At 35.9% G+C, this 18487-nt stretch overlaps 1 protein-coding gene across 1 annotated transcript in view; it reads right to left on the reverse strand.

Annotated features, from left to right (window-relative positions):
* Nucleotides 1-17799, reverse strand: part of LOC116160015 (nephrin-like) — a 231959-nt gene extending 214160 nt beyond the window's left edge. Inside the window, exon 1 of the mRNA XM_031473165.1 lies at nt 17471-17799. Within this exon, the coding sequence (XP_031329025.1) occupies nt 17471-17603 (133 nt within the window). The 5' untranslated portion in view covers nt 17604-17799. The remainder of the gene's footprint in view (nt 1-17470) is intronic.
* Between the last annotated feature and the right edge of the window lie 688 nt (nt 17800-18487).

Below are 18487 nucleotides of genomic sequence, written 5' to 3' on the forward strand. Positions count from 1 at the left end.
ACATTGTTTTGGCTTGTACCTATCCTTTGGTTCAAGCTTCCACAAACGCGCTCAATTTAGGGCATGCTTCCAAATCTGTTCCACTTTTTAGTCGCAGCAATGTTTGAAGTTTTGAATTAATGCACCAAAAGATAGAAGATTTAAATACCTTTGACATTTCCTTTATATTTATTCACAAAGACGATGATTTTTATAAGCAAACGTCAAGTGACATTTCCATGGCAATCGTGAAATTTCGAACACCAAGCCCACTTAATTAGACATGTATTCGAGTATAACGTCAATATGATTTCATTGTATTTCCTATTTTTAAATTATACTGCAGGTATAATAAAAAATACTATAGGATACACGTGTATAATTGGTCTTTAAAGCACTTGCAACGTTAAAGGCACTCCGCTTTGCGTCGTGCCCTTAAACTCGTTGCGCGTGCTTTAAAGACTTGATTATACACTTGTATCTTAATATACTATTTTTATTATGCCTGAACCACAATCTCCGTTCTAAACACTCAAATGCGTGCGAAAAAAGACCTTTAAAACACACGTGCTTTAAAGTTGCGAAGTAATAATACTTCAAGTATGACTTTTGAAACTGTCATCTGGTGAAATAAAAAATCTTCTTAGGTCGCTTTCTGTAAATGCAAAACATTTCTTTGGCTTTTGTACCTATCATTTCGTTGAAGCTTTCACAAACGCGTGTAATTTAGGGTAGGTATATGCTTCCAAATCTGTTCCACTTTTTAATCGCAGCATTGTTTGAAGTTTTGAATGAATGCACCAAAAGATAGAAGATTTAAATACCTTTGACATTTCGTTCATATATGAGCATTATCGATGCATTTAAGACTTTATTCGTAAGTAACTTCCTATTCATCCATTGAAACAACTTTACACCTACCAACGTTTGTTTAGATTTTACAAGCGATTTAATGGACGGTGTATTATCTTTTCCATCGTTTTATTCACAAAGACGATGATTTTTATAAGCAAACGTCAAGTGACATTTCCATGGCAATCGTGAAATTAAGAACACCCAGCCCACTTAACCCATTAGTGCCCGCTGTACTCGTTTGAGTACACTTACTTTTTCGAGTGCCCCGCCCTCTAGTACTTATTAGTTTTCACCATATTAGTGAAGAACGTCTCTTTGGGTTTTACAAAACGTATTAAAATTACAGAACACCTATATTTTCCATTATCATAAACGTGTGTGAGTGTTAAAGACGACCATTGTTAGTTTTTTGCTTGTTGTGAGAGGTAGGTGTCTTATTTTGTTTATTTTTTGTTTATTGCTATAAATAACGCCAGTAATGTTATGAATATAAGAGATAGGAATATCAAGTAACAAGTATATACAAGTAAACTGCTATATACATTTAGTTACATACCTTATATACATCTGTATATGTTACTGTACTCATACGAGTACAATGGACAGTAATGGAAATTTTTCAATTTGGTTTTTTTTATAACAGATATCTCTATAATCATGAATACGCGGATGTTTTATGGCATTAAAAGCTTTGATGGTCTCCCCAGTGCGTCAGATTGTATACAAAGTATAAACAGTAATGTTGACATTGACATTGTTATTATACCTCCCGATCCAGACACTTTGACTGACGACGAGGATTGTGATTACGATGATTTAGCTACAACGGAAATCCCAGAAGATGTCCCTGGCACTGTTGATTTATTTATAAGACCAGAATATTACGATTCTGAATGGAGCAGCAGCGATGACGAGATGCTAGATGTCAAGAGAAGAAAACTTCAGAAGATTTCAGAAAAACCAAATAAAAAGAAACCCGATGACGATATCAACGTTGCTTCCTGGGTAAAATCTGATGCTGTATATCCTCCTCCCAATTTTATCAATATATCGGATGGTGTAAAATTGCGCCAGCAAAAAGTTATGGAAGACATAAAAAATTTGAACCCGGTCGCCATTTTCCAAAAATTTTTCGATAACTGTAATTCAGCATTTGGTGGACCAAAGCATGTTGTATGCACAGCAACACAACCGGCATGATTTTGTTGTATCTTCTGATGAAATCCGTGCATTTATAGGAATATTACTGTTGACTGGCTACCACAAGCTACCACGCGAAAGATTGTACTGGGGATTAGATGAAGATATTAGAATTGACGCCGTTTCACGATGTTTATCAAGAAACAGATTCGAGGAGATAAAACGATACCTACACTTGGCAGATAATTCCACTGCAAACTCGAGTAATGATAAAATGCATAAAGTTCGACCGCTGATGAATCTTATAAACAAGAACTTCCAGCAATGGGGCGTTTTTCATCAAGATTTGTCAGTGGACGAAGCAATGATTAAATATTTTGGGCACCATCCTGCAAAACAGTTTATAAGAGGGAAACCCGTGCGTTTCGGTTTCAAGGACTGGATGCTTTGCAGTTACAATGGTTACTGCTACAAGTTTGACACCTACTGTGGGAAATCTGATTCCAACACGAACGATCAACTTCCTCTGGGGTCACGAGTTGTACTTTCATTGTTGGAATCAATAGACGATCCAACTGATCACGTTATATATTTTGATAATTTTTTTACCAGTTACAATTTATTGACGCAACTAAAACGGAAGGGATTTAGAGCTACTGGAACTGTACGGGAAAACAGACTGAAGAAATATCCACTAAAATCAACAAAGGTAATGGCAAAGATGGAGAGGGCAAGTTATGATTTTCAGTTTGATACAGAAAATGAGATTTTAGTCATTAGATGGAAAGATAACAGCGTGGTGACTATGGCTACCAATTGTGACACCCTCCAACCAATGTGCAAGATAAAAAGGTGGTCAAAAGCTAGAAAGGAAAAGGTTGAGATGAATCAGCCTGCTGTATTTCATTCCTATAACAAATGTATGGGTGGAGTTGATCTCCACGATCAGTCAGTCAGTACATACCGCATAGCGATCCGTGCAAAGAAGTGGTGGTGGCCCATTTTCACCCATATGATGAACATGGCCATGACAAATGCTTGGAAGCTTCACATGCTATGCTGCGATGCAAAAATGGACCAGCTTTTGTTCACACGGTATGTGACTCGACATTACCTTCGAATTACAAACAGAACTCAAGTTACCCGAAATAAACCTACTGTGCCATCCAGCATTGCAAAAGATAGCTTGGGACACTATCCAAGAAAACTACCCAATCAACTCGGTGTGCTGTGTGTCATTCTCGGATTCGTTGGAGCTGTAGCAAATGTAATACTACGTTGTGTATTGAGAGAGAATGTTTTGTAAAATTTCATACACGTTAATGACCAGTGTACTCATTTGAGTACACCTTTCTAACTTTTTAACAATAAAGTTTTTTATTTTTTTTATTTCTTATTCTTTCTTATATGTACTAAAACAGCCTACTACAAGAAAATGGCACCATTTAGCGTGCAGTTACTGGTTGGGCATTAATGGGTTTAGACATGTATTCGAGTATGACGTCAATATGATTCCATTGTATTTCCTATTTTTAAATTATACTGCAGGTATAATCAAAAATACTATAAGATACACGTGTATAATTGGTCTTTAAAGCACTTGCAACGTTAAAGGCGCTCCGCTTCGCGTCGTGCCATTAAACTCATTGCGCGTGCTTTAAAGACTTGATTATACACTTGTATCTTAATATACTATTACGTATGGTACGACAATTTTATTTTATTGACACATTTATGAAATGCGTAGACTTTTGTTTTAAGGTATTCCATTGTTTTAATTTTAAATACAATTTGAAAAGTGAACTTGTCTTGATTTGAAGACAGACAACGATAGCCCTACTTTATTCAACTTCATTTCTGCATTAAATTGCCAATAACGTAAATACGTATACCTACTCAAATTAGACCCCGGTGGACCTAGCCCCCCCCCCCCCATTGTGTATCAATTTAAGAATGGTATCCAATTTGTGAACTAGTTAGGAGCTTTTCATATCGCAAGTTTAAAATGTTAGAGCTCGCTTTAATCACTAGGAATCGAACATTTCGTTACTTTTTGTCCTAGATTCTGAAGCCCTGCCCATTGCTTCCGTATACTCCACAGCCGGTGCCCTCCGTAGCTTTTTTGAGCCATTTGTGTAATATACGATTCCATTCAGCTTTACCTTACTGGTATTATCCTCCCATCCGTATCGAGCGGGGATTATCATCTTAAACAGTTTTTATCACAAACTGTTTTGGTTATCCTCTCAGTTAATCCTACCGAGGATTTTATTTTAAAAGATTTCATCAAAGATTAAGCGAATGCCTCACCTTTGATTCCTCCTCTCTATTGACTCTCAGCCAGTATGCCCGTCAGAATGTCTCTGCCATAATTAACAGGTGTAGTGGCGGTGAGTTCATATAGTCTCCATAGCTACTGTCAGGGTCGTTATCATCGCCCTCGCAAGGGCCGTTCTAAGGCAAGCTTTGCGCTGCACCTTGATAAGTATATGTATGTTCTTCTGGGCGAAGATCTTATTCCACCACACCAGTGACGCATACGTAATAACTGGTATAATGTGATGCCCAAGTATTTACGTTCTTTCACTACCTATAGCTTGGTGCCCTACATTGCAACGTCCGTTAGCTTTGTCGGCCCTTTTGTACGTGAGAAAAGCTAATGAGGTTTATTTCTGTTGAGTTAACAGACAAGCCCTCCTCTTCGCACTATATTTCCACTAGATTGAAAACTCCCTGCCCCACAAGTGATACGGTCTCCTTAAATCCCCTACGTACTACAATCACTATGTCATCGGTAAAGGCAACACTGTGGTGTAGCCATCATCATTTAATCACCAGCATTTTGGCTCTCGATCCTTCTCGGGATCTTCTCAGGTTTTACTTGAGCACCGGAGATCCAGGCGTGTTCCCTTACGGTCTTCGTTCCGAAGCTCTCGTTAGCTCTGACCTCAAGCAGTCCACCGATACCTGATTTGCCCATTGATCAGCAGCGCTCCCCCTCGTGGCGACATTCCGTAAAGTGGGGAAAACCGTCTCACTGAACAAAGCGTCGACTCTGTCAAGGATCCATCAAGTTTTGATTCGCCATATCTCCTCTTCCCACAGCGTTTCCTCCAAGTCTTCATGAACAATAGCAATTCGGAAACTGTAGCTGCTTCGTTATCCTTTACGGTCCAGTCAGGGCCGGCCCAAATGGTGAGGCAGAGAAGCGGTCGCCTCAGGCGGCACATTTTTAGGGGCGGCAAATCGGCAATATTACGAGAAAACGCACATCAAATTGGTTGTTTGTTTTTTGCATGCCTACTTATTTATTTACAAAAATAGGAAGAGAATATAAAGAAACCAGATAGTAAGTGGAATTGCTTTACAATGTCAATGTACTCGGTACGTGTACGTGACGTTACTCATCAGGGGCCCGGTCTCAGCGGCGCTGAGTCGGCGTAGGCGTACCTCTCCCCACTCCCCTAAACGGTGAAAATGAAGTTTATGTGCTTCTATCTCATTTGTATTTTGCTTGTGTACGTGACAGAGTGACAGACGGTGACGCAGTTTACATTACAATCCACGATAATTTGCCAGCAAATAATTAACGTAAGATAATAATTTATCTACAATCTACTTATTACATATCCTTACGCTTACCAGTTTCTTACGTATGCGTATGTATTTCGTATTTCGTTGAATTCCCGAATTAAAGTTATAAAAATAACTCACATTGTTTTAGAAGCCGCTGGCGCATTATAAAAGTAAATATGAGCGATGCGAAAAGGAAAAGGCTTTCTGGTAGCCAATATAAAAAAAAGAGGCTGGCAAAGGAAAACGAGCAGCGTAAACTTTCTGGTGCGCTTGAAAAGTTTGTGATTCCTTCAGCTTCAGCTTCTACTTCATTAGCTGAAATTACGAATACAGAGCGAGACGAAAAAGTTGGAGCAGAAGCCAGTTTAGAGGGACCCGGTGAATGTGAAGGTGATCGTGATAATGATTATACTGACCAAATTTGCAATACCATTGAACTCGTTCGCAATACGTCCCCCAGGAAAGACGAAGATGACAGCACGGAAGTATTAAACTTCGAGGTAGACAGTGACCCAGCATCTTGGCAAAACTTATCTGTGGGCCAGCATCAAATTATAATAGAACAAGGCCCCATACAGATAAAGGGGACAGCTTTCCCTAAAGATGAATCTGGTAGGCATTTTTCTGAATCACATTATTTTCGCATAATGTCTAATGGAGAAAAGGTAGAGCGAAAATGGTTAATATACTCTGTACGAACAGATGCAGTGTATTGTTTCTGTTGTAAGTTGTTTAACAATCCTGACGTAAATGCAACAACTTGGTCAAGAGGCTACAAAGACTGGAAGAATATTTCCAGGAGCGTGAAATCCCATGAAATTTCTCGAATACATATGGAATGTTATAAAAAATGGAAAGAAATGGACACGAGACTAAAATATGCTCGAACGATTGATGAAGAACATCAGAAGATTTTGAATCTAGAGCGACAGCATTGGCGCGATATTTTACAAAGAATTATTGCCGTTATTCAACTGTGTGGATCACAGATGTTAGCACTTCGTGGCTCTTCGGACAAGATATTCCACCCAAATAATGGAAATTTTTTAAAGATAATGGAACTACTTGCAAAATTTGACTCCGTTACAAGAGATCACTTGAGAAGAGCTTCAAATCATTCAAGAGGTACTCATTATTTGGGCAAAACGGTACAAAATGAAGTAATAAGTCTGTTAGGAAAAAAAGTTCGAGATACAATATTGGAAAAAATAAAACTTGCAAAATACTATAGCATTATATTAGATTGTACTCCCGACGTAAGCAAGACAGAACAAATGTCTTTAGTTATCCGTATTGTGTCAAACGAAAATGGGGAATACAAGCCGAAAGAATATTTTATAAATTTTCTACCCGTAGAATCAACAAGTGGTGCTGGACTTACTGAGGTATTATTAAACGAATTAAATAGATTGGTCTTGAAGTTGGAAATATTCGTGGCCAAGGATACGACAATGGAGCCAACATGAAGGGGGTACATTCTGGTGTCCAAAGAAGAATTTTAAATGAAAATCCGAAAGCCTTTTTTGTTCCCTGTTCCTGTCACTCCTTAAATCTAGTTGTGAACGGTGCCGCAAAGAACACTGGAGAAATTTCAAATTATTTTTGTCAGGTACAAGAATTATTTGTATTCTTTTCGGGGTCAACTCAAAGGTGGAGTGTACTTCAAAAACATATTTCATCCCTAACAATAAAAAGCGTAAGTGACACAAGATGGGAAAGTCGCATCAACGCTATCAAGCCATTAAGATACCAATTAGGAGAAATATATGACGCACTTGTGGAAATTTCTTTGGATGAACAAAAAGATGCAGACACAAGAAACAAGAGTAAGTCACTGGCACATATAATTTCCAATTATAAGTTCATTGCAGCACAGTTGTGTGGTATGATGTCTTATTCAAAATAAATGTAGCATCAAAACTGCTACAAAGTGCAGACATGGTTCTTAGTGAAACTATAAACATTATGAAAAATATAACCCTGTTTTTAAAGGACTATCGCTTAAACGGTTTTAACAAGATGCTGTGTAGTGGTACGGAAATTGCTGAAGACATGGAAGTTTCCCCTACTTTTGTAGTTGATAGATCGCTTAGAATTCGGCGAAAAACTCGGTTATTTGACTATGAAGGGAGGGATTGTGTAATAGAAGATCCCACAAAACAGTTTGAAGTAGAATTTTACAATAGGCTATTAGATATTGCATTAATTCTGTGGAAGAAAGATTTGTGCAATTGAAAGCCCATAGTAAACTGTTTGAGTTTCTTTATAACATTCCAGGATTAACAACAATGGAACCAAATGATGTGCTTAACAAATGTCAAGATTTACACAAACAAATATCCAACGACATCGACCCAAATGACCTTTGTAATGAACTTCTTCTATTGAAAGATATATTAAGTCACAAGAACATGAACTCATTGGAAATTCTAAATCATTTGGAAAAAAATGGATTATCTGAAAATTTTCCAAACGTAGTAGTATCACTTAGAATCCTTTTAACAATTCCAGTTTCGGTTGCATCTGGGGAGCGATCTTTTTCTAAGCTAAAACTAATAAAAAGTTATTTACGCTCGACTATGGATAGATTAACGGATCTCGCAATCCTTACTATTGAGCATGAAATCTGCGCAATGATAAAATATGACGATGTTATCGATATATTTGCAAAAGAAAAATGTCGAAAAGTAACATTATAATTTATCTCCGTTTTTGTTTAATGTTACAATAAATTTATATTATGTCCATATTTATTTTTTTTTGCATTAAATCAAAACTCCTATCTATACAGGGAGTCTATAAAAGAACTCCGGGGTTTAAAAAATTAATATTTTTTAAACTATAAAAGATAGCAAAATTTGATCAATCAAATCTGCAAAGATGATTGGCCTTGATATTAAAAAAATTAAAATTACCAACCATTCCGCAAGATCGACTGCAGTGTCTCACCTTGCCAAAGCAGGTATCAATGAGCAGGAAAATATTAAAAATTACTGGACACAGCTCATCCAATTCATTGAAACCTTACCTGCAATTGGATAATGAACATCATTCAAATTTAATTAATAACCTGGGAGAGAGTGGGCAAGCATCGATAACTTTCAACACATCAGAACAAAACAATGTTGAAAAATCCTCCACCCAAGGACACAACATTTATAATAATTGTATTTTTCATGTTCCAAAACTTCAACGCATCCTAATTTAAATAACGCATTCTGTTTATTGAGTCAAGTAATATAAATTTGTTGAAATAAAAATATAAAGTCTTAAAGGTGATTTTTATTGTAACGTCAAAAAACAATCTATCGAATATACCACACGAGAGTTCGATAAATTAGATAATAATTCTCCAGGCCTTTTTTCAAACTTGTTGCCATTTGGCAATAGACACGAGAGCCCAATTCTAAAACCTGTCGATTTATTTTCAATTTATTCTCACTCTCTTGTGATATTATTACAGAGTATATTTTGCAAAATTTCGAAAAACACTCATTAAAAAACCGTTCGATTTGGTCCACATCGGTAACATATCACATTTAGTACAAATCGTTCGTAGACTAAAAAAATGAATAAGCTGTAGAGTATCCAATTTAAAATACCCAACTGTTCAATTTTAAATTGAAAAGATTTTATCTGAGACGGGCTTATTGAATAACTCACAGCTATACAGTTTCAAACATTGATTAACATAATGTCCCATATATGTAATAGTAATTCGGCTCATCGTTGGTCACCCTGAATATGATTCCAGTTCCACTAAAATGAGATTCAAGCATTTGATCTTGAACAGCCATGTAACAGCATTGGAATGAAGCTGTTGCTGTACTACCCCATGTTTGCGGCTATATTAGCGCTTTCAGTTGATCTTGTCCTGTTCTCATTTTTCTTTCTTTGTAGTAGTAGCCAGCTCTGACAAGTATATGTGCCATAGCAAGTCCAATTGGCCAGAAAGCATTGTTGCTTATCAATAAAAAAAATCTGTTTTATTCTATGACAATACATCTACAATGTCTAATTCGTAATAGCGTCGAGGATGTGCCCAAAAGAGAAGCATTTACACTCTTCTGAATGCCCTTTGACCTATGTGAAATATAAATTTACGACCAATATAATTTTATTATTCGAGCAAACTATATGAGTGCTCAAAACGTTATGATTCTCAATAAAACTGAGAATAACGAACAATTCCGAACCATCTTTGCTGCATTTGTAACTGCATCTTTTGACTGGAACATTATTGTACATTACCATTTTTATGACTTTTCTATTTTATCGACCATAGCAAATTTGGTAATAACAATCTGCTAGCGCATAAATTTAAGCAGTTTAGGAAGCAGTAACGAAAAATGTGGCATACTCACCAACAAGACCGGACATTAAATGTATGGAATAAAAAAGTGGAACACGCACGCGGCAGCTTATTTTCCTTCGATTTTCCTGACATTCACTCGTATTCATATCCATTACTTTTGTTATAAAAGAAAAAAAACCCATAAACTTTATATCCTGTTCCGATCATTTATGGGGGATGATCTATAATTTAGTAGATTGAAAAGATTGTTGCTGATACAAAGTTGCCAATAATACGAATTTTGCAGAATAAACACGAGAAAATATCGAGTAGGCAAACAGATGCTTTGCAAAAAATTCATTTGGTTAAGTACAATGATCGATTCTTATAATATATACACACCTCTTGATTATTAAGCATTTTTCATGCGCGAATTCAACATTTTTCATTATAAAAAAGACGACAAAGCGCTTTTATATTTGAAAGGGCTCGGTCATAATTCAAAGTATTGGTAATGCTTTTTTAGCAGAAAAATATCAGTAGAGAATGCGGAATGGAGCAATTAAAAAATTCGAAACTAGTGTATATCTATAATTCTGACACGTTTATATCTTGAAATCCACACGCAATGGTAGTCAGCATAAAATAATTACTAATTTCCTTAATAAACAGAAATGGTTTGATTATAACTTAGATTTACCTTTTGCTTGATAAGCGTTCGCAAGGCGCTAAATCAACATTTGAGAAAGTGGCAAAATGCGTATTGCAGAAGGCATTAATAACTTAACTATTCCGAGAAAATAAGTGTAATATTCCAAAAGCACACTTCAAAAATATAATGTGGTCTAAATCAGATAACCGAGTGAAGTATTCGGTTACTACATAGCCGGAATATAATCAAATTAACTTCAGCATTACCGGATACTTCAAAAGGATTGAAGAATTTGTTAATATATGTTTTTGTTCAGTGTACTTTGAAGTTATTCGTGTGTTAATAATGCAAATAATAACTATCTTTAGGAATAATTTTACAGCAGTAATTTTCATCCAATTTGGTGGTGTCCTAATTTGAACAGTATCCTGGTAATTTCGTTCTTATACATACCTTATTTCAAATTAGCCCATGATTTTCACTCCAAATTTCTGTACGTATAGGATTGGAGAGCACTGAGGTTTATTAGAGCATTAATAAACCGATCAGTCATTTATCTTTGCGGTTTCATATATACTCGCAGTTTTCTCGACGTATCTGAAATTAGCGCAGCCAACATAATACAATTATATCAAAATTGGTTAGTAACTTATTATTATCTACGAAACAGCTAGCTTTGCTTTTTGCGTTAGTTACTTAAGGTATTGAACCACAAATTCAATTTGCTGAACTATAATCACATTGCGCAACATGAATTAAACATCTACATAATTCGTTTATCGATATAATTGGTAATTTATAAATCATAGCTTGAATTTAGGGGGGAGGGGGGGGGGGAACAGCACATGCCACCAGGATCTCGGAATAATTGTAAGCGTCGCAATTACACATAAATGAAGCCATTACTAAAAATGTTAATTTGTTCTCAAGTCAGACAATGCAAATGACACCGATACCAATGAAAATTATAGCAGAAACGACGAAACCCTCTTGTCGATCGAACACCAAAATTTGGTCTATAAATAAAGTAGCCTGAAAACTCTTAATTTTTATCAATTTTTGCTATATTAGCCGATAAAAAATTCGTTAGTTTTATAACGAACAATTATAAAAGCATAACTTCAAGTCGCATTGCGATATTCTGTTCAAAGTTGTATAACCCAAAAATGCCATCGGGTTTACGAAGAAAAAGTAAGGAATTTTTATTCTTTATTCGTTATTTTAACCGAGAAAGAGACAATGATGGTTCACTTTTACCAGTCAAAGCAGAAAGAGAGGCGAGTGGTTACTTTAGTAATATAAGAATTGATGTAATAACTAATAAGTCTCATATCACAGAGAGTTACGGATGCATTAAATATTAATTGAATTTATGAATCGCAAGCGTGTGAAAAGAAGTGTTACTGTTCGCTATCAAACTGCTGTATTATCACCATTATCAGTGCCAACTAATTTTCATCAAACGTGTACTTTTGGTTCAAACATGCTTATTTATTTTCTGTTGCCATTAAGTACTTAATAAGGCTTATCAATGTTTATTGCATGCACTTATCTTACTGTTTATTGTTTTTGGTTTTCTATCTTGCGATTTTAGGCAAGTGGTGCCTTTATTGTGAATATTGCTTATCGTTTATTTATGTGCATAGATATGTATAGCATTAAAATTGCTCATTTTAATTGAAGATCAATTCTACCTAAGTTTTCAGATGTGACGGAATTTATATTGTCTGCCAATTATGATATAATTGGAATTACTGAAACTTGGGTATCATCTCAAGTTTACAAAGCAGTAATTCTAAATTTGTTTCACTAATTAAACCACCTTGCCATAAAACATCGTTCTATGAAAGATCCTTTAGTTATTGTATAGCGAATACTTATAACGCAATTGATAACGTACTTAAAAAACTAGATACCTCTAAATTAAAAAAATTATTTCGCCAAACCATGTTTCACTGGCAAGGTAACTATTTTAATTAATTAGTACTCCACATCATAGGAAGTATATTAACGCTTCAACAAAAATTTTTTATTTTATTTTTTTATTGAGTATTATTATTTGAGCCATAAATTGTGCCATTGTGTATTGTGTTATAATCTTTTCTGTAACAATTTATTAAATGATTGGGTTAAGTGGAAGAGCATAATTGAACTTCGCCCATTAAGTGGGCATTCTTTTAATTTTGAAATATGTCATTTAGTTTTTTTTACTGTAATTGTGTGTATGTGACTTAATAAAATTCACAGATTTCGCAATCCTTGCAACCATCGGAGACATTGGAAATGATAACCGCATAACCTATAAAGCCATAAATAACGCTTATTCACACGGTATAATCTTGCTCCACTCGCTCGCTCGTGTCGCAAACGTAAACTTTCTGAATAAATAAGCGGCGTAACATGCTTGTAATACTATCACGGGCGATGTGCGAGAATTTTCAATTCGAATTAACAAAACCCTTGCGCACTGTTAAGTAAGTACCGTATAGACAGTATCCGCGACTTTTCCTGAATCTACCGATTGCAGTCGAGTACGGTACAATCAACACTAGACCCAACACCACTGTCTTTTTTTTTACTCGGCAAACCTAGTAAATTCATACCCACACAAAACATAAGCATTTCCAATGCTAAAAGACATTATTATTATTATTAAATCTGCGAACAGTGACCATTTCACAAATTTCGGGCAAACCTCTAGAAAGTTCCAAAAAAATTATCAAAGTCCTCGTGTGAAATCGAAGGGACTTCAGCGCATTTTTGTGTGGCAGATCAGTATTCTATTAGCCACTTTCGACTCAACCATCAATAACAGATCTTGTCGAAGGCTACTACATTCGCTAACCGTTTCCCACTTTCCGCGTGCACCCGCAATTCACTTTTAAAGTTAAAATCGGGTCGGGGGCTACCACATTCCCTTTGACGGTAGCCACTTCCGACGTCCCGTTCATCCGCAATTCGCTTCTATTGGCGACACGAGAAAGAGAGACAGCGATTCGAGATTTACGAAACGTTAAACCGCGTGAGTTCGCAACGGAAGGTAAAGGGCGCCCGAAGTTGACTACTTCTCGAAGACTCGCAAAAGGTCGTTAATTTCGCGCCTATGACAAAAAACAAAATTCCGCCACGCAGGAGTTGTGCGCGTTTACATCTTTCCGATGACACCAATTTGAAAAGAATCGGACAAAAACTGTAGTAGAAGATAGGAAAAAACTGAAAAACCTTCACGTTAGTATACTACGCTCGAGGATGACGCCCAGATGTCGCCAACCCCATCATGTAGCCATGTCCCTAAGGTTGACAAATTTCACGGCCTTGTAGATACACGTACACCCGTTGCCTTTCTATATACAAGAGTTCTTCTACGCGCCCACATTTGCAGCCAGCCGGCCAGCTAGCCAGCCAAAGTGAGATTAAACGCTACTTTTTACAAATAAATTTGCAAAAATGCGCTAAAAACAAAGCAATGTAAAAAACCCGTTAGCGATGTTGATGGTTTCAATCAAGCAGCAATTCGGCAATCCATCTACGACATGATCTAACACAAATAAATTAAAACACACGTTGAATGGTTTATTTATTTTTTATTTATTTTTTAATTTATTATCCCTCCCTTGTTCTGGGCCCTCAACAGGCTTTCGCCCATTTACAGTGACTCGCATAATTCTTTTTAGAGGTGCCCCTGCAGAAGGTCTTAATTGTTCTATACTACTCCGGTATTTACCCTACGAATTAGGAAAACTTACTCCGCCACAGATGAAAAATTCACCTCAACCCAGGTTCGAACACTCGATCTCCCGGCTATGTAGCCCAACTTTCTACCACTGAGCCACACAGACGTTTGAATGTAGATAGGCGTTTATATCAACTGTGCAAATATAATATTAAATAAGCAGTTTACGTTTGTATTTTGGAACATCTTCCGCTTCAATCCCTTTTGGAAGAGAAAGACGTATTTATTGGGTCGACAAGTTCCTTAAGAAAAGTTGTCGCGAATATTGGTTTCCATTATCAAAAAGATCATTCAAGAAAAGGTTTAATGAAGTCCATTATTTAGATGCGTAAATACAAATTATGCAGTCTGAGACTGGACGAAACGTGAGCATTTGCGAATGGAATGTAAATCATCGCAAGTGCAAAAAGCGTAACAAGAATTAAACCCGAGGGGCGCAGGTAACATACTGGTAGTAATGAGAACAATATCATTATATAAGTATTTCATTACTTACGTCGTTTATTTATTAATAATAAATGCCCTCCGAAGTATGGTAGTCAGGAGATGTTCTGTACCACTAAAAACTGACAAGTTGTGGGATTCGAACTCCCAACCTGTGACGTTAGAGTCAAAGTCTTAAACCGCTACGCCAAACTGACTACTATATAAACTAATAGAATAAATTAATGACCTAGCTTTTAAAAATCTGTACAAGCGCATTAAACGCAAAACTATCATCACGAGTGTATTTTGTCAGATACTTGCCACTAAGCACAGCCAAGTACAAAAATAAAGTCAAGTGCTTATATCCATTAGTACTATGGTACCTCAAGTTCAAATAAACTGTATTTTCGCAACTCGAATATTAGCGTTTTTTTGTGAACTGCCATTAGAAAATTCCATCCAAATCACTTGCAAGACGACCGTAAATAGATACAATCTATACGTTTTCCCTCTTAGTATGACCCACGGGAATGGCAAAAGTGAAGGGCGGAACCAAAGTTACTCACATATGCATGAAGGATTATATTATTATTGGTTAATACAGTTTTAAGAAATTAAGTGGGATTTACATCTAAATACGGGAACACGCTTTTGGTTGATTATCGAGTTACGGTCCGTTTATAGAAGCCTTTTGGCAGTGTCGAATGCCGTTCTTTAGAAAAAAAATAGAAGTTCCATTTTTGCCCAGTAATTTTTTGTATTTGTAAAATAAAATTTGTTTGTGTAATATCACAATAAGTTATGTGATCATTCGGACCCATTTCACGACGAACAGAGAAGTTTTAAGCTCAATTACGATTAATTTTACTGATTCCCATCCAAAGTTCATTGCAAGTGTTAGTCAGAATTTTGTAACAGCCCGTTTGGAATTTAAGGATTTTGATTTTGCCCACTGTTTGCCGTGAACCAGAAATCTAATATCAAAATTAAATCTTTTTGAATCTGAGTGTGGATCTGCACCGAGAAAGGTTATCATGAAACAGCTAGCTAGGTTTGAAGTGTTTTTTTGTATGACCTTTTTTGGCCCGGGATTAATGCACACAGCAATTTTCTGATTAAATTCAATAATTACCTGGATTTAAGATACAATGTGCAAAATTTTGGAATGGTCAAGGATAGGATGCCCTAAGGAAGAGTAGGAGCAGTACTTCAGAGCAGCCTTTCAAAAATTATAAAAAACAATATGCGATAGATATCCAAGAAGAGATTGAAAAAGAAGGCATTATCTACTCTGTCATGTAACGGAATCATTTTATGGTTAAGATTTAAATTAATGGATGTCAATACATGAATTTAGTTGAAAGACACTCTTAAGAAAGGTCATAGATATACTTACAGATTGCTCTGGTCAGACATAGATATATAATAAATTTAAGATAAAATTAATATAGGAAAAAAATAGAAAAAAATGTGACGTAATTTTTCTTAAATACAGGTGAGCATCACAGTTCAACACTGATGCCACGTAACACAAAAACCAAACAACCATAAAAAGACTTTTTAAATCGAACGCGTTTCGACAGCACAGCTGTCATCTTTAGAAAGTCCCTGCAAGATGACCGTAAATGAAACAATCTATACGTTTCCCCTTAGTATGACCCGCGGGAATCGCAAAAGTGAAGGGCGGAATTTTAGTTACTCGAAGATGCATGAAGGATTCTAAAACAAGGTTTCTATATTCATTACTCGTTAATTATTCCAGAAATTATTTCATAGATACAAAGTAAAAATATGGTTTTTCAAATGAAAAGGCGGAAATTGTGAAGAAAACGGAATTAGTAAGCCCAATTAACGTTTTTATTATCACTTTAAAAATAAAAAGTTACAGTATAATGAGTACGTGAATCATCTAATGAATTTCCCGCTTTGTCTCATTAAATAAATTGGCATTCCAATTAGAAGACTCGCGAAGAGATCATGTTGGTCGTATATTAATTCGCCATCGCGAACTAATTTACGTGGTGACCGCCGAGTGAAAATTGTCCACTTTAATTAAACAAGCTTTATGCCAGGATTTTATAGTATTAAGAAAATCTTACGCATAAATGATATTAAAATATTTTCTTTGAAAATTCTAAAGCTTAATAATGTTTATTAAGAAAAAGGTTGTAAGAGAAAACACTTAGGGGTATCAACGATCTTAATGAATTCTTCATAAACATAATGAATGTTTTCCATTTTAACTCGCAACATTTTCTTGAAATTTTCTTTACATTAAGTTTTAATCGGCAATTATTTTGCATATGCTCGCCCATTTAATAATCGTCGGCCAATTTATATTTTTAAAGTGTACCGCATTAGAGAACAAGCAAAATGAGATTCCATTCTAGCACATCAAGTTTGCAAAAAAAAATTGTTTAATGTACCAAGGCAATATTAATTAGTATCCCTATGGAGTATATATAAAACGCGTAATTAATTGTCTCTTAAACGTCCCCTAAGCGCACGAAAAGGTGTTATAATTTAAATTGTGTCTTAGACGTTTAATATTTGTTCAAATGCGTAGCATAATCGAAAATATTTAGATAAAAATCGCCAAAAAAAAAAACGTTGGCTTAATGAGTTTGATTTTTAATTAAATATTCAGCAGAACCATTAATCTACCTATTGAGTTCACTTCCAATAATGAATTCAATAGATCTTTTAGACGCGATAACTTTGTATAAAAACTTCTGTCAACAAGGACACAAAAGCGCATTGAAAATTAATTAAAACTTTCTTAAACTGTGTATTAAGAATGAGATAAAATTTGTACCAGAGTCGTCTTCAGATTTGACGTGAAAACTTTGAAACCAAATTGCTCCAACCATCAGAAGTAGAAAGTGGGCCACACTGTTTATAAGATCTTTGCGAGTACTTCTGAAAGTTTTCAGGGACACCAACATCATTTTGTTAACGCGCGGCGAGCGCACTTACACAAACTCTACGGAAAAACTTAAAATAGACTACGTGTTTCCCGCTCTGAGCGTGATAGAACCGCGAAAAATGTTTCATACTGCTCCGACATCACGGCGTAAGTTCATAAGTTTTTCCGACTTCGAAAAAGCTCGCGCTTTCGTGTAAGATTTACGTAAACATCACGAACGCGAATGAAACTGGCGCTGTTGCCTGGGATTGCGACACCAGCAGGGCGCTTGGCCAAAAGCTCTTAACGACGCCGTCCGGATGCCCCCGAATGTCGAATGCCTTTATGGAATGAATTTTACACACCCCTTTAACGCTAGTGCTTGGTAATAGGAAATATTTCATGCCTAAACCGAAATCTAGTTCACCTGTCATCTCAATATGAATATTCAAACCTTGTCAAATTCATTTTCCGGTTGTTATATGCAGGTGAGGTGAAGACGATAAACCCCGTTTTCCCACTGACGCCTCCTTTCCAATGTTATATTTTCCATCGCTCATTAGTACGAAATGCCTTCAGTATATAACGCATCAAACAATATTTATATTTTAAAGATGAAAAGTAAGGTTATAAAAAAGTTATGACTCGAAAGCTTTAAGTGTGGACAAAATTTTTTATTACAGTGACTTTATTGCCACTAACTATATTTGTATCGATCCCAATAATATTCTGTACCGTTTTTCTATACTTTTACACTCTTTTCTGGGCCGACTTTCGTAGACAATTTCATCCAATACTTAGTGATTGATCCATGCTCTCTATTCTTACGTCCTAACACCACATATCATCAGAATGTATCCGATGCTTTCGCATATTTTGTCATTCCCACCAATAAATTTGTACGATGACACGCGTTTATCCGCCCTA

The sequence above is a fragment of the Photinus pyralis genome, unplaced genomic scaffold, assembly GCF_008802855.1.
Source record: "Photinus pyralis isolate 1611_PpyrPB1 unplaced genomic scaffold, Ppyr1.3 Ppyr1.4_LG1, whole genome shotgun sequence".
Lineage (NCBI taxonomy): Eukaryota > Metazoa > Arthropoda > Insecta > Coleoptera > Lampyridae > Photinus > Photinus pyralis.